The sequence below is a fragment of the Anticarsia gemmatalis genome, chromosome 5 (genome assembly GCF_050436995.1).
Source record: "Anticarsia gemmatalis isolate Benzon Research Colony breed Stoneville strain chromosome 5, ilAntGemm2 primary, whole genome shotgun sequence".
NCBI classification, from domain to species: Eukaryota; Metazoa; Arthropoda; class Insecta; order Lepidoptera; family Erebidae; genus Anticarsia; species Anticarsia gemmatalis.
Window position 1 is genome coordinate 8919455 of NC_134749.1, and position 21617 is coordinate 8941071.

The window sequence follows — 21617 nt, forward strand, 5'->3', positions numbered from 1 at the left end:
TGCTTTATTAAATACATATTTTTTTATAGTCTTACCTTTACATTACCTAACACATGTTTGTCTGCTGTGGAAAAATGCTCCTGACAGAAAGGAGCTAATGGTAAATCCTGACGTATAAAAATAGTAACGGGATGTTTAATTAAAATTATAGTAGCTCTGCGGGCTTATCACGAATCTCAGTTGACAGTTAGTATACGTCAAATTTATGGTCACTATTCAGTACATTGCTGCTTTAACGTAACGTATTAATCACTATAGACTAAGGGAGAAAACAATGGACAGGATAGTGGCTTTCAAATGGTTGTCCATTGAGATACGTGATAGCCCCCCTGGTCATGATTTATCGACATAAATTGATGGTTCTAATCATGAACCGAAAATGAATGATTTGTCGATTTTATCAATTTGTTTATAATAGTTTAATAAAAAGACACACCTAATTGAAGAACAACTCAAGGTTTTCCTTTCGATAAACGAAAGCCTAAACTGACAGCATAGTCGATATTATATTTCAAAGGTACAAAGTATATGACTTATACAAAACTGCTTTCACAGGACTTTTCTAATTTTATAATTAGGAGACGTTAATAATTTAATAGAAAAAGTAAAACATTACTTACATATAATCGTAGAAGCATCAAAAGTGTCTTGACATAAGCTCAAAAGATCCTGAAATATGCTCTACGATATAATTCTACAACAGATTTTATTACTTAAGGCTAGCTTTACTTAAACTCGTCCTTCTTTTAGCATTTGTTATGATAATGACGAATTTAATACATATATAACGTTTGAGTTACATACATCTTTGTGACTGTTTTTCGTAAAATGAGTTTTTAACATCCACAAAATACGCACAAAATTACATAAGTACAGCCAAGTTATACAGGTTAAATATTCTCAGATAAGAACCGTAAACAATTAAATAGATAATGACAACATTATCGAGCTTTTTATGTATTCTTTAGTAACTATATATCGTATTGTGCTTTGCATTCCATTTCTTTATTAAATTGTTTTGACCCGTGAAATAAGGTGTTAAGGAATTCTAGGACTAGTCAAGTAAATTTTGCAAATATTGTAATTTCTACTGTTTTCATCCTTTTGTCAAAATTTAAATGTATGTTAATGTAAATTAATGTTTCCTTTTATTTAAGATAAGATGATTTTATTTTACAAATATGGGTTAATAAATTTGTTAACATTATTTTACGCAATGAACATTTCATTGCATAAAATAATGTTAATCTATATCTTACCTTGGTGTAGAATTTTTTAGAATAAAATTTGGTAGATCAAGTTAAAAAAAAACAATCACATTGGTTAAAATTCCATGCTACGTATACATACATAAGTATGTTGAAAATTTCACACGAGTGAAACGTTAAGTGCCATCTTGCCTTTATCAATAATAAAGGAAAAATAAAAAGTAAAAATGTATTTAGTAGTGAATTTTATTGCACATAAGCGAAATAATTAACAACATTATAACGAAATAATAACAATGTTATTTAAAGACCTAATGCTTTTTGTGTTCTTCGTGTTTAGGCACGATGTGTTCGACGTGCAGTGAGTAGTCGCTCTTGGTTTCTTTTCCGTCGTAATGCTCGTGCTGCTCCTTATGGTCGCCAGTGTGCTTGTCGTCTACCTTGTATCCAAAATCGTACTTAGATTCCGCCTGAAAAGATAAAAATAAGAATTAGAGAATTCCGGGCACACAGGTTAGTTTTGATTGCTTCCTATCTTTCAGGTTTCAAAAACTAAACCCTCACATCTATAAGTTACATTTACATAGAATTTTGTCTTTTTGTCGTGTTTATGGCGCTACAATTTAAATCAATAAGAATAATTATTTTGAATTCCATGAGAGCGAATCTCAAAAAGATAGCTCAAAAAGTTAATGCGACTAACTTCAGATCTAATGTGTTGTTTTTTCTTTCTCTCTATCATTACTAATCTTATCTAGTTGAAATTCATGATTGACAATAAATGACTCACAAAATAATCAACGAGATGACCGTGGCCTTCTTCTTTTTTGTGTCCTGATTCTTTATGGTGTTTGGCTTCACCATGATGTTCCTCTTTCTTATGGTGTTCTTCCTTATGGATGTACACTTCTTGAGCATGTCCATCATGTCTGTGGATGTATTGCGAAGAGTGACCTGGCTCATGCTTTGGCTTTTCGTGGTGGGACTCTTTGTGTTCATGATGTTCTTTATGTTCCTGATGATGTGACTGATGATGTTGTTCATGTTCGTGATGTCCATGATGATGTTGTTCATGTTCGTGATGTCCGTGATGATGTTGTTCATGTTCGTGATGTCCATGATGATGTTGTTCATGTTCGTGATGTCCGTGATGATGTTGTTCATGTTCATGATGTTCATGGTGATGCTCTTTATGCTCATGATGCTCGTGATGTTCCTTGTGTTCGTGATGTTCTTCTTTCTTTTCATGTTTAGTTTCTTCATGATGTTCTTTGTGTTCATGAATGTACACAGCTTGGTGATGCCCGTCATGTCGATGGATATGCTGAGACGAGTAAGCGTGCTTTGATGACACTACAGCCGCCAAAGCGAGCAAACATAATGCCTGAAAATATTAAGATTTCTGAAGTAAATTTGATTTTTAAGGCGTTGTGAGTTGTAATAAGAAGACAATAGTGTAAATTACCTTAAGAAACATATTGAATGTATTCCTAGTCACTGTTGCTGTACTGATGCCACTAAGTGAACTGATACTGTTTGAAAAAAAAGCAGGACTTTTATATTTAATTCCAAATCCAAGGCGATATCGATATTTGTAATAATTATAATGCGCCACTTACACTCACTTAAGATATTTTGATAGGATTCGTTTGTAAATGATTATTTCGCAAATGCATACTTTTCTCAGGCCACCTACGCTCATTACGGAAAAGTACATTTTATAACTGTTTTATAGCTGATTGCATGTTTTAATTAACAATAAAATTATTGTAAATACTTGAGACTGACACAATTATGTCCCTTATCACATGTTTAAGGTTATTTACAGTCAATAACGATATCATATTCTAGATTACGAAGCCGAGTAAAAGGAATTATAAACGACTTTAAATGAAGAAACTTATGATGAATGAATATAATAGTAACATAGGAATATAAATCTAAAACTCACATATTTTTTTAACAAGCTGACCCGCGCAACTTCTCTTGCGTCACGTCACCGTTTTTGTAACATTTCTTACTGGTGGTTGCCCCTATTAGTTGTAGCGCGATGATAAATAGCTTCTAGCCTTCCTTAATAAATGGGCTGTCTAACTACGAAAGAATTTTTCAAATCGAACTAGTAGTTCCTGAGATTAGCGCGTTCAAACAAACAAACAAACAAACTCTTCAGCTTTATAATATTATATTTTTCCATTTAATATGCCCCTAACCTACCCTACCTAACAATTATGCCCCTTATCATAGGTATATGTTTAAGGTTATTTACAACCAATTACGATATTATATTCTAGATGACGAAGCTGAAGTAAAGGAATTATGTATGACTATAAAGGAAGAAACTAATGATGAAAAAATAATAGAAAATTAGGAATATACATCTAATACGCACATTTTTTAAAATAATTTAATGTTTTTTTTTAAATAAGCATATTTTTAGTACAATAATAATGTTGTTTTCGTTATTATTAACAAAAAAAACTCGTGAATTTATAACTGCTCTAAGGAAACATAAATCACGTTAATCGTAAAATCAGACCTAGTTACCAGTAATGGCAGTAATTAATTAAAACAAGTACCACAGCCAAAGTAAAATATTATAACATATTTCTAAAAATATAAAATTATTATAAGAACATTTTTAATAGATTCTCATTTCAATTAATACAGTTAAAATTACTTTACGCACGAAATCATAATCAAATCATTTATTCATTTACATCAGTACCTCGATTCTCTACCACTATCGACTACCGACAACCGGGAAGCTATCGAATTTTGACATTTAGAATGTACTGCCAAAATGTTTCCTATGACACCCGTCAGAGGCGCTGATCAGATTTTCATACAAAATTTCTCGATGACAGTTCGGTTGTCGGTAGTCGATAGTAGAAGAGAATCGAGGCACTGTAGCGCGATTCTCTACCGTCGGTGCTGTAGGGTATCGAAAGTTTGACATTTAAAATTTATTGCCAAAATAGTTCCTACGACGCCCGTTAGAGGCGCTGATCAGATTTTCATACAAAATTTCTCCATAGCTAGCCAGCTGTCGGTAATCGATAGTGGTAGAGAATCGAGGTACATACCTATATTGACATTGCCACTTTATGATTGTCAAAGTTGCAGTTACCTATTCAATTGACTGCCACATCGTAAGTTTTATTTTCATATCAAACTCAGTATTGATAAATAAAGATCATTTACAAAAGACCGTTTACAACACCAGTGAATCTCTTGAAACTAGAAATTAAAAAATATATATTAGTGTTTATCATTGATGCTAGATTTTTAAAATAAATATTGACGTAATCAATAGAAAAATCATAAACTTTTTACAAGTGATTCAATGCTGAAAGTGTATAAATGATTAGATAAATAAGAGAATTTTGTCGTTGTTATTGTAATCATATAACACTTTTAGTGCGGTGCTACTGTTTCCATTTGATTTTTTATTCTGCGCTGTACTTCACTAGTTTGACCAGCTTTTGCTCGAGAATTCAAGTCCAAGATTTTAGTATGAAAAAAGTAAAAAGTTCTTTACCCAGGATATAATATTTAATTCAAGCTAAGCTTAATTCTGTGGGTTAGTTGCAAAGTCGTTCTGGAGATAGAGTAACTCTTACAAAAAAGAAATATACGACGTAAAAATACTTACGTTTACTTTAAAACAAGGCATTTGTTATTGTTTTTTGTGTAATTGGCATAATGGGAAAAATGTTAGTACAGGTTTTCCTTTATTTCAGCGGTTTTGATGTTCAACAAGTTAAACGGAATTGTCACTATTAATACGCCATGGGTGTAGTTTAAAAAAAAAACTGCTCAGACTTATCAATTCAATCAAGGTGTCTCAAGTTTTCTTTTCTTTCACAAATTGTTTCTTCAATTTAGAATTATTTTGGTAACTGTTTTGGTATCTGTACTTCGATAAGATGAAATTATTCAGATGATTATGAGATTACCAACATAATTTTCGTTCTTTCTGGTTCCACTTATAATTGAAGGTTTCTACAGTTTTTAAAGGTATCTATTTTTGAAAATGCATGTAAGTATTATTTAGATTTCACGAAGAAAACCAACTAAAATTATATTCATAGATTCTTTATTTACATAAATGATACAATAAGTTATAAATAATCAACAATCATATAATTATTAAAAAATCTTGTACAGTAGCAGTCTAGTGATGATGATGGTGAGGTACGATGTGATGAGTGCTGTGTTTCACGTCAGCGTGGAAACTGTAGAACAAACAAAATATTATAAGTACATCATTTAGATATACCATAACCTATAATAAAATATACTCAGTAGTCAGTATAGATACGTACCCGGTGTGTTTGTCAGAGTGATAGTGCACGTGTCTCTCATGACCGTCAGGCTCATGCAGGGAGTAGTATCCCTTGACGTGGTCACCGTCGCGCTCCTCGTGCTGCGACTTGTGGTCGTGTGTGTGCGGGTCCTTCACCTCGTACTTGAAGTGGTACTTGGGGTGAGTCTGTTACAACACAACGACATCGTTAGTACTGAGTTGAACATAGCGTGATGATGTCAACACTTAGTAGATGTCACTTACATAGTAGTCATGGTGGTGATGTCCGTGATGGTCTTTGAACGTTACTTCTGTGGCGTGTCCGTCGTGTTTGTGGATGTGCTGCGAGGAGTGAGCGTGCTCCGCTGTAACAACGACAGCCACCACAGCTAGCACACATAGAACCTGAAATGGTCAATACATAATAAGATATAGATATTTATTTACTCTGCTAGAAAAAAAAGTGTTAAAACTTTTCGAGAAATATGTACCTTGCTGATCATTTTTGCTTGTGCTTATCGTACAAACCCAATGAGTGTTCTGATACATTTCTAAAAAGAATCAGCTCTTTTATAGTATAAAGTACAGTTATCAAGGTAAAACTGATTTCTCTTATATTTTTAGTAATTAATACGTTTGCAACAGACTGATATGTGTTGATTGTCATTGTTTCGTAAAATTGCAATTTTATGGTTCAAGTTGCGTTTGTGAAGTTATATTTGGATAACGATTGTGAATGTAACGACAAAAGGAATGTTGTGTAAAATGTTTATCGGTGCTGCCCATGGCAACAGTTAATCGCCAGACCCTGGATTAAAGCCAGGCTTCGATTGTCCTAGTCTATCGATCCGAATTATAGGGGGCTATTGTCTTTATCTTTTGACAATTGTGTAATAGACACAATTCCGAAGATTATTTTCTTTTCTAGAATGTCTGTAAGAAATATGTTATGACAAAACAGCGATCTAATAAATTGTAGTTATCAAATGAACATACATTAGTTGTCAACTAAGATACACAATCCACATGCAGATTAAGTGCGCAGGGAATATTACAAGCCTTATAACAGCCATTAACAATGCCAATATGTCATGTTTATAAATCACTAGGGAATTAAACAGCACAGCAATATATTAATAGAATACGCTAGATGATAACAGTTAGTCATGGTTCATCTACCATGGCATGTAGACATGCTTTATTTTGTTTCAAATGCCTATGCTATTGGATTATATTTTCGCTAAAATAATGTTAAGAACAACTAAAATTGAGTTCACTAAGGCCAGTCCTGTAATTGTTATTAAATTTGTCGAATAGTGAATGGAGGAGAATATTTTTGGATATTAGTATGTGTTTTGCTTTAATGATAATTATGGTAACTTAACATTCCAATTCAAAAGCCTTATTCCACCCACGATATTTAAAAAAAAAATGTCTCTTGTATTTTGTCACCGGCTCGGTGGCGATTATCTACCAATATGGATGTATTGTTTAGTTCCATGGCAATCATTGCATAGTAAAGTCGAAATTGGTATTGATTTTTAATTATGTCAAGCTTAATAATAATTATTCGATAGTATTGATTCAACTGCACATCACAGAAGTTTGATGAATGAATCAAGCAGAAATAATTTTGTCATGAATATTTTTTGACAAAACAACATCGGTATAATTATTTTTAGACTAGCTTTTACCCGCGACTTCGCCCGCCACCTGAATTGTCCCATGGTAATGAGATTTTTCCAGGGGTAAAAAGTAGCATATGTCCTTTCTCAGGTATCAAAATATCTCCATACCAAATTTCATGCAAATTGGTTCAGTAGTTTAGGCGTGATTGAGTAACAGACAGACAGAAAGACAGAGTTACTTTCGAATATATAATATTAGTATGTGTAGTTATAACTTTAGCTCGTGCCTTGGACTGCGTGAAAAGATTATATAACAATATTTTATGTAAATGCTGGTTATAAACTATATTATGTGAATTTCATTAAAATCTATTCTGTAGTTTTTGTATGAATAATACCAAACATGCAAACTCACATGTACATCCATCCTGACAAACTTCTTACGTCTATAATGTTGGGAGGATATAAAATAATGTTTTTGTAAATATTTTTAACTGCGATAATTATTATTAATGTGACCTTGATTGAGCCGCAGCCGACAGCTTCATCGTATAGTCTTCTCTTTGTAAAATTATGACGCTTAAAAGATGTTATAATAACTACGTCTTTTTATGATGTCCAATTTGCAGGAATCTAAGGCGAACTGAAGACTGAAAGTGTGGAAAATTGATTAATTATATCAGAATGGGACTTAAATATTCATGTTTTGTGTCATAGTATTTTGATTTCATTATTCGTTTAATACGAGTTAGAATCGAAAATTAAGATGATCAGTAGGTGTGGCGATTTTCCTTCTCGTAAAAGCGTCGACTTGTCGTAGCGTCAGGGCCACGCTACGACCAGTCCTCGTTTTTATTCTGTCGGCTGTAGAGCGATTCGGTCCGGCAAGCTGTCAAGAAAATTTGATTGAAAATCTTTTCAGTGCCTTTAGCGGGTGCCATAGGAACTATTTTTTTTATACATTTTAAATGTCATATTCTCAATACTCGTCAGTACCGACTGTATAGAATCGCGCTATGGAGTCTATATCAATTCTTATCTACCGCATAACAGCTGCAAACGGGAGGAACGTTTTTACTCAGTTGCTTTCTCCTTTTGATCGACTTGACGACGAGAAGAAAATTTCTTAAGGAAAATATGTGGTTTGCAATCAACCTCAGTATCGATGCCTTACAGAACTGATTTTTCGTTATCAAGACGAAATTGACACAAAAAGACAGACATCCATCATAAAGCATTTATTTACATAGTACATCAAGTTTTAAATACAAAATAACAATCACAATAAGAGGGTTAACAATATAACAGTCTAGTGATGATGATGATGAGGTACGATGTGATGAGTGCTGTGTTTCACGTCAGCGTGGAAACTGTAGAACAAACAAAACATGATAAGTACATCATTCAGATAGTACCATAACCTATAATAAAATATACTCAGTATAGATACGTACCCGGTGTGTTTGTCAGAGTGATAGTGCACGTGTCTCTCATGACCGTCAGGCTCATGCAGGGAGTAGTATCCCTTGACGTGGTCACCGTCGCGCTCCTCGTGCTGCGACTTGTGGTCGTGTGTGTGCGGGTCCTTCACCTCGTACTTGAAGTGGTACTTGGGGTGAGTCTGTTACAACACAACGACATCGTTAGTACTGAGTAGAACATAGCGTGATGATGTCAACACTTAGTAGATGTTACTTACATAGTAGTCATGGTGGTGATGTCCGTGATGGTCTTTGAACGTTACTTCTGTGGCGTGTCCGTCGTGTTTGTGGATGTGCTGCGAGGAGTGAGCGTGCTCCGCTGACACTGCTGCCACTAGGGCCAGCATAGCTACAACCTGAAGATGATACATATTATACATAAGTATAAAGGTACTTTATTTATTTGGCGATAAGGAATATATTTGATTGACTAAATTATTAAAAGATTTTATGAATCTGATATTTTACCTTGATGAACATTTTAGTTTTTTGTTAGTGTACTTGTCGTACTACGCTTATAAGTTGAATGATACATGGATATAAAATTCCAGGCTTTTATATTGAAAATAAAACTACCAAGGTAACACAAATTTCACTTCGTAATTTCTGTAGTTGAAAATTTTAACGGCCGATTTTGTCGTGCACCGTTATTTCGTAAAAATGTGCATGCAACGGATTTGTGTGTGAACATAATATTGTTATGTGCGTTTATGCAGCTTACGTTAAATAATTTAGCACGTCGCAAATTTGCGAATTATGTGTATTATAATATTGTTAAAATTGGGTATAATATGTGAAATTCAGAAATATGTATATATTTGTATGGCTGCGATGCTTTAATAAGTACATATTTGATACCACCGTTGTTGATTAGTAGAGGTTTTTCAGTTTATCTTTCAACGGATAGGTTTAATAGTTTTAATAAATTAACTGAATTTTGTCGCCATTTCTATTTATACTAACGGGAAATCTGTTTGTTTGGAGTTTAGTTTACTTTCCGAATTTGTTAGTTTATTTTGCTTTCAAATATTTGTATTTTTACGTACGAACGAACTCCAAATTGAAATAAATAATTAATTTAAAATAAATAAATAATTTCGGTTAGCCGAGTCCTTGTGCTCATCAATCATCCTTTCGAAGCAATTATTAAACCTCGGTAGAGCAGTAACGGTATTATATGAACTGATACTAAGTGAACTAGTAATTTCCAGTGATTGCATTCAATTGTCTCTATATGCCTACACAAACAATGCAACAATCATAATAATGTTATCAACTTCTCTTGCGTGTAGAATTTACGAAACTATTACGAGTAAGAACATTCCAATGAAAGCGCTAACTGCCAAAAATCGCGAAGTGAAATTAGCTTTACCTTGGGAGTGTTTTGTTTTGATCAATATATAAAGCCTTGATTGTTTTGTTCATGCATCATTCAATTCCTACACTCAGTACAACAAGTATATACAAAAACAAAAATGTTCATCAAGGTAAAAATAATGAATAATTGCCCAATAAAATATATTCCTTATTGCTAAATTAATTAAGTACTTTCTTACTCATTAATAATATGTATCATCTTCAGGTAGTAGCTATGCTAGCCCTAGTGGCAGCAGTGTCAGCGGAGCACGCTCACTCCTCGCAGCACATCCACAAACACGACGGACACGCCACAGAAGTAACGTTCAAAGACCATCACGGACATCACCACCATGACTACTATGTGAGTAACATCTACTAAGTGTTGACATCATCACACTATGTTCTACTCAGTACTAACGATGTCGTTGTGTTGTAACAGACTCACCCCAAGTACCACTTCAAGTACGAGGTGAAGGACCCGCACACACACGACCACAAGTCGCAGCACGAGGAGCGCGACGGTGACCACGTCAAGGGATACTACTCCCTGCATGAGCCTGACGGTCATGAGAGACACGTGCACTATCACTCTGACAAACACACCGGGTGCGTATCTATACTGAGTATATTTTATTATAGGTTATGGTACTATCTGAATGATGTACTTATCATGTTTTGTTTGTTCTACAGTTTCCACGCTGACGTGAAGCACAGCACTCATCACATTGTGCCTCATCATCATCATCACTAGACTGTTATATTGTTAACCCTCTCATTGTGATTGTTATTTTGTATTTAAATATGTAAACGTACCTACAATGTAAATAAAAGCTTGATTTCCTAAAACTATAATTTTATTATCTAATACTTATACATATAACATCAATAACAGTCATTCATTACCCATAAAACTTTTATGCCATAAATGTTTCATGGATTATGACTGTTATGATACCATGAACTATGACATACCATATATTATTACACCATAAGTTTTATGGTGCATTAATTATGATTATAACAACATCTATAATGTAATGTTAATTGCTGTGAAATCCATTGCTTTTCTATCGAGCAATAAGTTTTCTAGGTGTCGAGAGGTATGAAGTACAGCTATAATTGACTTAAAACTATTAAATGACTAGTCTCATAAGTAATAGTTCTAAATCTATACTAATCTATACTAATATTATAAAGCTGAAGAGTTTGTTTGTTTGTTTGATTGTTTGTTTGTTTGTTTGTTTGTTTGTTTGTTTGTTTGAACGCGCTAATCTCGGGAACTACTGGTCCGATTTGAAAAATTCTTTCAGTGTTAGATAGCCTATTTATCGAGGAAGGCTATAGGCTATATAACATCACGCTACGGTCATAAGGAGCGGAGTAGCAACGAAAAATGTTACAAAAACGGGGAAAATTTTGACTCATTCTCTTAAGTGACGCAAGCGAAGTTGCGCGGGTCAGCTAGTGGGTGTATAAACTTACTTTAGAACGTAAAAGTAATTTTATTTCATCCAAGTTCCTATTTTTATTGATTTAGGTCAAGACTTGTAGAGCTTAGAATTTTGAAATGTAAACAACAAAATTACAGTAAAGATTTTTGAAGTTTGTCGCTTAGTATTTATAAATTAAAAAAGCCTGCTTATTTGTCTAATTTTCCTTTTTATTTTTGCTATTGGTATACCACTATCGTTATTTTCTTCATGTATCCAGAAAAAAGTTTCAGAAAGCCGTCAAGTTTCAAAATACTTTTTTAACGGTATACCACATGATAGCCGAGAGAATAGTGAAAGCCGAATGCTATAAGTTGGTACCTTCCTCGCAAGTGGTCGCAGGTTCGAACCCGCGGCAACACAACAATTACTTTTCAAAGATATACGTGTATTAGAAATAATTATCACTTTTTCCAACGTTGAAGGAATACAACGTGATGCATTCTTGCATGCCGGAGAGTTCATTATAACAGTTCTTGAAGGTATGCAAAGTCCCCAATCCGGAATTGGCCAGCGTAGACTCAAGGTCTAACCCCTCCCTCATTACGGGAGGAGACCCTTGCCCAGCAGTTAATGAGTTAAATTTATTATACCATATTATGATGCGGACGCAAAAAAAAACAAATGTATCCCCACGTGTGAAGGTATCGTATATCGTTTTTCAATATATGCACATATTTTTGTCGGTGTGACAAAATTCGTTCTAAATACCAGCTTTTTATTCTTAAAGCTATGAGCTATACAGGCGTACGGATGTATGTGGCGAAACTATTAGGTTGCGTTGTACACCACGGAAAAATAAAAACTGGGCTCGGGACATGGGACACAGCATGTTAAAAGTAAATACAGAATACAGAGATCCTCGCTTTACTTTCCTGTTTTTGTTGTATTTATACAAAGAAATGCCGATGTTATCATAGTTTTCATATTTTCGGTGCTGTGTAAATTTTTTTGGATAAAGACATGCTCCCGCCACTGTTTTTAGCTAGCCCTCGTTACTACTTTTAACTGAAAAAAATATGCGTGAGCACCGCTTTTTGGTAAAAAAATATTATTTATCTCTAAAATACAATCTGTATCGCATTCATGTTAGTATGTATATGATTCGGCGTCTCGGTTTAGAATTCTGAATGGCGATAAAAAGTCTTTTCTGAGTTTTCCTGTTAAGGATTAACAGAATAACTTAAAAACACTCAGGAATTGCCCGAAGTTAGGAAGTTGAGTCACGTAAAGCAATCGGCCCTGAGTTCTCACCAGCCGGTCTATCACGCTATGAGATTTATGGAGTCGGGAGTGCACCTGTTTATTTATTGTGCTTTTCACTTTATACGAAGCTGAATATCGGCCAGAAGGACATTATTATTATTATTATTGGTTATAGAAAAGTTAAAGCTGTAGCACAATTTTTTATAGTCGATACTGTCAACTAGTGAGCATTTGACATATTTTTTAATAGAACAAATTGTTTTTGCGAAATACATAAGACTATATTACTTCTATAGCACTTTGCTTATGATGATGAGTAAGACGGTATTCTACATGTAATATTGTGTTTACGACATGCTGGCCACTGCTGGAAATGTGCTTATTTACTAATTCATAAGCATATTTGCCGCATATTGTTTTAATGGAAAATAAACAAAATAAACTTATGAGGTTGAAGTTAAATAAAATTTAAAAAGTATAATATCACATTTTTATTTAAAATAACATTATAAATGTAAATCACAGTACACTAGTAGTCTTTTGCAACACAAAATATTTTAATGATGATGATGGTGAGGTACGATGTGGTGAGTGCCGTGTTTCACGTCAGCGTGGAAACTGTAACAAAGCAGAAAACGATTAATAAAACTGTTTGCGGTTTTTAAATAGTTCTTAAAACTATAAATGCTTCTGTATGAAATTCTTACCCGGTGTGTTTGTCAGAGTGATAGTGCACGTGTCTCTCATGACCGTCAGGCTCATGCAGGGAGTAGTATCCCTTGACGTGGTCACCGTCGCGCTCCTCGTGCTGCGACTTGTGGTCGTGTGTGTGCGGGTCCTTCACCTCGTACTTGAAGTGGTACTTGGGGTGAGTCTGTTACAACACAACGACATCGTTAGTACTGAGTTGAACATAGTGTGATGATGTCAACACTTAGTAGATGTTACTTACATAGTAGTCGTGGTGGTGATGTCCGTGATGGTCTTTGAACGTTACTTCTGTGGCGTGTCCGTCGTGTTTGTGGATGTGCTGCGACGAGTGAGCGTGCTCAGCTGACACTGCAACTGCGGCTACTGCGGCCACCATGCACAATACCTGGAGGGCACAAGAAAAACGATCATATCATATCTAATACGTTTCGTTGTTTCTTAGGTAATGCGTGAAAAGATGAGATTTTTTTTATTGTTACCTTGGTGAACATTTTTTAGCTTCGCTTTCGTACTGCTGTTACTTAGCCTATGAGTGTACTGATACCTATCTAGAAAAAAACACTGCTTTTATAATAAAAGTAAAGCTTCAAGGTGATATGGATTTCTCCCTGATACGGAGAAAATTAAAATTTTACGATACGATATTATTACGTTTGCAATAATTTCGCAAATCTACACATTCACGTGTGCACTTGCACTAACGGTTGGAATGCCGACAAAAGCGTCATATTGTTTATGCAAATCTTGCATGCACGTAATGTGTTATCTGTTGTTATTGGAAATTATACAATTTGGTGCTCTTAACCAATTTTTGGGAATATTGATAACACGAATGTTTGTGTTACAAAAGATTACAAACTGTTTGCTAGAGTTTCTTCTGAATAATGTGTTAAAGATATTAATAAAGGCAGAACGTATTTTTTTGGACTGTGTTAGTATGGTATTAAAAATTCAGTTAAATTAATTACTTTTTAAGGAGAAGTCAAACACTTGCATATGACGTCTGACGCATTTTTTTTCGTATTATTTGATATAAATATGGGCAATTAGTGATGCATACACGTGATATTGTGTATAACTTGATGATAATAATTAAATCTGTCACTTTTTTCTTCCTTATTTTATCCCTATAGGGAAGAAATTTATCAAAATCCTATCTTAGGGGATGCTTACGTCATAGTAACTCGATGCTTGCAGTCTTAGACCGATCGGTTTAAAATTGACAAAGTTTCATCCCCTATTTGATTCCCTTAAGGGTGGTGCCTACGTCATAATATGCGTGCCAAATTTCAGCTCGATCCATCCAGTGGTTTGGGCGGTGCGTTTTGTATACTGTAACTAAAGCCACATTGTCATGTTAGTAGGTAGAATAAGTAACTTGGCTATATTTTCGCAAATCCACACATTTACGTGTGCACTTGTTTTCATTACACATAATTGACGTTTAGTCTGTATCGCTGATTGTTGGCAGCTCCTCGCATGGTTAATTATTGTATCAACCACATTGTAAATCTTTTGGCGATTGAAAGGAGTGGCCGTGAGTTTCTTGCTAGCTCTTCTCATAAGGCTCTACCCCCTTTTCGAGGTAGAGGTAGATTCAGTAACTGTAACTGTAGGTCAAATATGACACTTAAGATGACTATCTTAAGTGTCATATTTGACCTACAGTTTAGACAGACCTACAGACTTTAAATAAATAAATTTTCAGTTTTGATTTTAATAGATTATCTCTTCTTATTTGTTCATTTAAAATTCTAATGTGCGGTGTATCCGACTGATGAACACGAGGTCTCGGGTTCGAGGACGGTATCGACTTCTAGCGTATCGGTTAGTAGCACAATAACGTCATACTGATAATACTATTTATTTCAAGGAAGGAAAACGTTTGCATGAAAAGATGTGGTTTAAAATAAATTTTATTCAGTTATTTTTCTTGTTTTCTTAAGTACAATTAATAAAATTCACATTTACTATAAGCAGGTCAAGTGAATAAGTCTTTTGATTAGTGGTGCTTTTAAAAACAATATAGGGCTTGCTGAATCTGCATTGAATTTATCTTGATCGAATCTATCAATATACTTTTTTAAGCAATATTTCAAACCAACTTTATCATCTTGGGTTCGATTTGAAAAGCATCAAAAAATTTTGTGACTTGTGTTTAATTTTCGGATTTTACTTTTTGTCCGATATGCAAATTTTGTAACATTTGATGAATAACAGTTTCAATGTTATCATTTAAAAAAATATCGATTTGTTTTTTTTTATTTATAGATTCTTCCACAGTAGTGGTACCTGAATAGTCTAAGCGTTTGTCTCCCACAAGATAATTGGAATCCAAGGCAACACCAAAAACTTATCAAAATTATGCGTGCATGAGAAATAATCATCATTTGTTCTAACGTTGCAAAAACTTGAGGAATGTAAAGTTATCGACTCGCACTTAGCATGCGTGGTGGACTCATAGACTAACTCTGTCGTTCCGGGAAGAGATCCTTGCAAGCATTGGGAAGTAATAATTTGTGTTTTAGATGTACCTTTATATTTTATTTTCTTAGTTATCTAAGTAAACAATGCGACAATAAACCATTACCTAGCTCACTAATAAACGTGACGGGGAATCTTTACATAAAAATCATAAGAAAGTCTTTCGTAGAGCCAAAATTGTTTGTAGTTTTGGCTAAGTTGAAATAACATCTATGAAGAAGATGTCATTTGAAACCTATTTTAAGAATCTATTTTGCATTGTTATGTCAATATTATTATGTTAGACTACAGTGGTTTTCTAAACAATATTGGGTAAATACAAATAAGTAGGTTATAGTATGTTCTTGTGTTTGGAGAATCGGATTAATTGTTTTTTTCACTAATGTTGAAATTAATAAAAGTCAATAGGTATAACAAAATTAAATATTTATTATAATCAATAGAAAACAACATTTCATTAGGTATCTAGCTAACATTCAATTCAGTGGTGATGGTGATGAGGAACAATATGGTGGGTGCTGTGCTTCACGTCAGCGTGGAATCTGTAAAAAAAAACAAAATTTTATAAACACCAATAAAATTGGTTGGCGACTGGAGTCTACTATTCAATCGCAATTGGCCCAAGACTGGTAAATGCAAATTTTATTTATCCAATTTAAATTAAAAATTAAATATCCAAGAGCTGCTTATTGAATTTTATAGATTATGTCTCTAATTGTTTCTTCTACTAATTTATTCTGAACCGTAAATAAAGTTGTAACTGTTTTGATAAATTATCTTACCCGGTATGCTTATCAGCATGGTAATGCACGTGTCTGACGGTGCCATCAGGTTCATGCAGGGAGTAGTATCCCTTGACGACGTCACCGTCGCGCTCCTCATGATGGGTCTTTTGGTCGTGGGTGTGCGGGTCCTTCACTTCATATTTGAAGTCGTATTTAGGATGGGCCTGGGAGGAAGTGATAGCGATTATTGTAGTGTTAATTATACAAAAAGTTGGGGATTCCTTTTTACATACATAGTTGCGTCCTTCACCAACACTATACAATAGAATGTAAATGTTCTATTGACTTCTAATCCAAAATTTAATTAAGTACATTTTCAGTTCCACTTCCATTGAGAACCTCTTAATCGACAATATTTAACTTTTCAGATTCTTTTTGATGCTACAATATAATAATCTAAAAAAAGATAAAGATCCAGGGAGTTCCTGCTAATTTCTAACTTTGATATAGTAACACTGTTACTTACATAGTAATCAACGCGATGGTGACCAAGTTTGTCGTGGACGGTTACTTCCTGAGGGTGGCCATCGTGCCTGTGGATATGTTGCGACGAGTGAGCGTATTCAGCCGCCACCACTGCGACTACCACAGCCAAAACACAAAGTACCTGTAAAGACAAAATGTTATAAGTATGTCAGACATTTATTTCTAGAAGCAAGCAGTTGCTTGGTATTTGAAAATAGTTTTACGGTGTTTGAGAATATTTTTGATAAGGTAAATTATTTGACATTTTCAGCTTAATAAAATGCGTATATATGGAAGGATGACTTTATCCTTATCTCCTACATCAAAAGTGTTTAATTTTTATCACATTTATTTTTTAAAACTAATCTTTTTTTCCAAATAATGCTTTACCTTAGAACACATTTTGTTTGACACTAAACCACGTTTGTCAGAAAACTGATATCTAGCAGTCTCGAGCATGTCTTTTATATAGAAAACAAAAGTGATCAAGGTAACATTGATTCAATCAAACGACAGGCAGTTAAATATTTAATATATTGTATTTGTAATAATGTCGTAAAGTCATTATCTACTTTTAAACAGGCGTCTGTAATTGCCTTTGTGACAGTTTACTTTTGTAATCGCGGTACAACGGTTGTCTACGTAACGTGGTGATAGCGTAATGATCTTGTTATAAGAGGTAATCAACTTTGCTTAGAACAGTTGTTAGAATTTTTTCAGACCGGTAGGGTCTTTTAGTCTTCATTGTACACACTATCAATATGTAGGTAAGACACGTATGTGACTTTACTTAACGCACCAGTGGTTAGCCGCAGTTGCGGCTTACACTTTTTTAGTTTAATATATAACGGCATGTGATAGTACGCATTTAAACGTCATGAAATCTCAGGCGGTTGCATATAAAACTGTAGAAAGGATTCGCCGTGAAGCTAGCCGTTTCCACAACTAACTGCTAATCCGTTAGAGCCCTTAACTTCATGATATTTTTTGTCTTTTACTGCTAAATAATACTTCTTGCCATACCTGACTATTGTAGATGCCGTCAGGTACACGTAAAACAAATAAACTGATCCAGCCTATTTAGAACGTTGAAATCACCTTTACATTAAAAAGCACATCGAAAAATCTAGTAAAAAAGTCTACAGTATGTCATACACAAACCAAGAAAGTCAGTACTATCGACTTGTAAATACAGCACATGACCTACGCTACCTTATTTATCACTCCTTCATAATAAAGATGTTTCACCTTTAACCGGAACGGAATGCTGCTAGTGACGTAGGTTTTACGATCGTTGACTCTCATTCATTGTCAAGGGCTCGGCTCGTCTGTATTTTCTGTAATGAAGTAACCGGCTCCCATCTCATAATTTTGTGAAGGTAAATGCAACAAGCCGTCGTGAACTTTGCATGCAATGCAAATTACAGATTTACTTGTTTACAAAAAAGCTGTATTCATAAATATATTTTATTTGACCATGTTATCTGTAACGTGATTCTCTGCTACTATCAAGTATGGACTATCGACAACTAGTTAGCTATCGGCGCCTCTAGCGGGCGCCGTAGGAACGATTTTTGCAGTATTTCAAAAATCAAACTCTCTCTCTACTATAAAAGTATCGACAGTAGAGATTCACGCTACATTAGAAATTATTGCTTATTTATCGTAAGAGTATTTTTTATCCTGCAGAAATGATATTTTTTAAGTGAAGTGAGTCTGGACATAAATGTCACGACGAACACAAACCAGTCTACGTAACTTTTTTCATAAAATCTGTACTTGGCAATTCCAGAACAATATTTTCAAGCGTAATTCATTGACGTCAAATATACGGATCGATATTAACACCACTATCTAAATATCACACATTATGTAGGTGACAGCATATTTTGCTTGTGAATAGTCTTCTAAAAAAATATTTAGATTTTGTAGTTGAGGACTGATTCGAATATTTTACTTGTTCTTGAAACAGTATTACGATTTTTTTTATTTCGATGCTGCAATGACTTTTCTCATATACAGCCATATTATTCTTATATTTTATATGACCTGGATGTATAGTTCGGTTAATTAGGAATAGGGTAAGAGGTATTGAGCTATAATGTCGCCACATATTTTGCATTTATACCAAATCTTTATTAGATTTGGGAGATTGATCCACTTCTTGATAAAAAGTTAATTGAAGAAGACAGAAACTTCTGTTACTTTTTGATTTGATTTACGTTTTTCAAAGTGCTCTTCGATTAATATTAATAAAACGATGAAATGAAGAACGTAAACTGCAGTACAATCATTTTATTTTACAAAATAGTCAACAACAAAATCAACAATGAGGTTTTCATGATTAATTTCTAAAGAGCGAGTTCGTTAACGTTTAGTGATGGTGGTGATGTTCAGGAACGATGTGCTTGGCGTGACCCTCGTACTTGACGTCAGCGTGGAATCCGGTCTTCTTGTCGGCGTGGTACTTGACGATCCTGACGGTACCGTCGGGCTGGTGCAAGGCGTACTCGCCCTTCACCACATCACCGTCGCGGTGCTCGTGCTGGTGCTTCATGTCGTGAGTGTGAGGGTCCTTGATCTCGTACGCGAATTCGTATTTGGGATGGGCCTTTAAAATAAAGAACAATATTAAGCAAAAGAAACAGGCTGATTTAGATTTATCAGGGTAATGGAATTAAATATTGTTTAAGCTATATATAGATCGAAATCGAAAATTGCATGACTATTATTGAAGCTAGGCTTGGGTTCTAAGCTTACTAATTGAGTTGTCTAGAGTTGTATGAGTTTCATCTAACTTATTGCGTTGCTTTATTTGAATTCGCAACTAGTATAATTTGTAGATCTTACATAATAATCAACGTGATGATGTTCATGATGTCCTTTGTGCTCCTCATGTTTGTGTTCCACGTGTTCCTTGTGATGTTCAATGTGTCCGGAGGCGTGTCCATGGACGTGATGGTAGTCTTGAGGAATGGCTGCCACCGCTGTGAGGGCGACCGCGAGCAGAATTACCTGTGCAAAGAACTTATTAGTTTGTTTAAAATGATTAACTCCTGTAAAAATATAAGCTGCAATTACTGATTCTAAGTTGCCGAGACGTGTTATAATTTGGATCTATCGGCACATAGCCGAGATCCAGTCTCAAATTCCATAGAACGGTGGTAAGGGCTAACCAAAAATTTGGTATGCGTGCTAATAGATGCTGTTGCCCTGAAGTCGGTCAAATTAAGCTTCGACTATTTGTATACTTTTGAATATAAATTGATACGATAACAATTTACAAGGACCGCTTTTGAGATTTTGTTTATTAAATTTACCTTTGTGAACATAATGACTGATTTTAAGTTGTGCTTTCGTGTTAAGCTTTGAGCTAACTGATATTTAAGTAAACAATTTCGTCGTTTTTATATACAACGAAAAAACAAGTTGATTAAGTCCCTAAAGAGTGTTATTTTAAACCAGTCGATTAAGTAAAATTAGTGTTGAAGGCTTGCCGACCTTGTGTAAGGTGCGAGTTCACATAACTTACGCGTCACCGACTTTATTTGGAGCAACCGGTGCAGCACGTGCGCGAATTACGTGTACAATTGTAAAATCCCTTAAAAGTAGTACGATTTAAGGTCATTGAATATTAATATCTTTATCAATATCGAACTTTTATTGTTGTATTACTTTACGAACGATTTTGTATCATACAGTATACATGCTTTTTTTCATAAAATCATCAAAGAACAATTAAGACTGGATAGACGTTATTGACTCGTAATGTAGCCAATTTTATTTAAGGATTTAAGCATAAAATTGCTATGATGTGATAAATTCTGGTACCTGGACGGTGCATTTCCATCATCACGGATACAAAAGAACGTCTTTACTAAAGTCTTTACTACTATTTGCAATATAGGCAAATGACTTGTGGCACTGAAACTCTTTATGAATAAACGAAATTCGTCCCAACATGATTTCTTTGTATATTTTTCCGTCTGTTACCTAATTCATGTTCTCTTAGTGCCGAAGCAGCAGCACAGTGATCACTTTAAGCTGATGAGTAAAGTCGAAAGGGTGTATAGTGTTTATAAATTTGATAAAACGAATAACCCCATTGGCAGTATCGGAAACGGAGAAACTGATTTTTTTTTTTCATTTTGATTGGCGCCACTAAGGCACTTCTAAATTTCTGTTACATAGTATCAGAGAAGGAATTGACAGCCGTTTACTCCATTTAGCTGTTAGCTTATCTGACATTTAAACGTTAATTGTGAACTCGGCGTTAAAGTTATCAGCAAACAGCATCTTCATCTTTTAGTAGTCGTGTTCATCTGTTTTTATTTTGAGTAAATTGTGAATGAAACAAGTTCTATTTTTTAAATAAACATTAAAATACTCTAATCTTGAATTCAGTTCAATATTACACAAGCTTGAAAATGTTATTGTTTGTATTTTCAACGACTATTGATTTACAATTATCACGTTTCTTTGTACAAAATA

The 21617-nt window shown here is 34.4% G+C and overlaps 3 protein-coding genes and 1 pseudogene across 3 annotated transcripts; 1 reads left to right on the forward strand and 3 right to left on the reverse strand.

Annotated features, from left to right (window-relative positions):
• Window positions 1-5290: 5290 nt before the first annotated feature.
• Window positions 5291-9157, reverse strand: LOC142973108 (uncharacterized). The gene is made up of 7 exons (XM_076114664.1): window positions 9095-9157; window positions 8845-8982; window positions 8600-8766; window positions 8479-8515; window positions 5782-5922; window positions 5537-5703; window positions 5291-5446 (listed from the first exon to the last, which is right to left on the reverse strand). Exons 1-7 carry the CDS (start codon window positions 9104-9106, stop codon window positions 5386-5388), a joined length of 723 nt encoding a protein of 240 aa, XP_075970779.1. The 5' UTR covers window positions 9107-9157; the 3' UTR covers window positions 5291-5385.
• A 919-nt stretch (window positions 9158-10076) lies between these two features.
• Window positions 10077-10798, forward strand: LOC142973104 (uncharacterized). The gene is made up of 4 exons (XM_076114659.1): window positions 10077-10113; window positions 10209-10346; window positions 10425-10591; window positions 10676-10798. Exons 1-4 carry the CDS (start codon window positions 10102-10104, stop codon window positions 10734-10736), a joined length of 378 nt encoding a protein of 125 aa, XP_075970774.1. The 5' UTR covers window positions 10077-10101; the 3' UTR covers window positions 10737-10798.
• Window positions 10799-13238: 2440 nt separating this feature from the next.
• On the reverse strand, window positions 13239-17563 carry LOC142973093 (uncharacterized; annotated as a pseudogene).
• Window positions 17564-19500: 1937 nt separating this feature from the next.
• Window positions 19501-20486, reverse strand: LOC142973099 (cuticle protein 19-like). The gene is made up of 3 exons (XM_076114655.1): window positions 20447-20486; window positions 19977-20141; window positions 19501-19737 (listed from the first exon to the last, which is right to left on the reverse strand). Exons 1-3 carry the CDS (start codon window positions 20456-20458, stop codon window positions 19501-19503), a joined length of 414 nt encoding a protein of 137 aa, XP_075970770.1. The 5' UTR covers window positions 20459-20486.
• Between the last annotated feature and the right edge of the window lie 1131 nt (window positions 20487-21617).

Bases quoted from the DNA above. Each gene is read 5' to 3' on its own strand.
- LOC142973099 (XM_076114655.1), bottom strand. The intron at 19,738-19,976 runs GTAAGATCTACA...TTTATTTTAAAG, and splicing joins ATCATCACGTTGATTATTAT to GCCCATCCCAAATACGAATT.
- LOC142973108 (XM_076114664.1), bottom strand. The intron at 5,923-8,478 runs GTACCTCATCAT...TGACCATTTCAG, and splicing joins AACACAGCACTCATCACATC to GTTCTATGTGTGCTAGCTGT. The intron at 5,447-5,536 runs GTACGTATCTAT...TTTGTTCTACAG, and splicing joins CACTCTGACAAACACACCGG to TTTCCACGCTGACGTGAAAC.
- LOC142973104 (XM_076114659.1), top strand. The intron at 10,347-10,424 runs GTGAGTAACATC...GTGTTGTAACAG, and splicing joins ATCACCACCATGACTACTAT to ACTCACCCCAAGTACCACTT. The intron at 10,592-10,675 runs GTGCGTATCTAT...TTTGTTCTACAG, and splicing joins CACTCTGACAAACACACCGG to TTTCCACGCTGACGTGAAGC.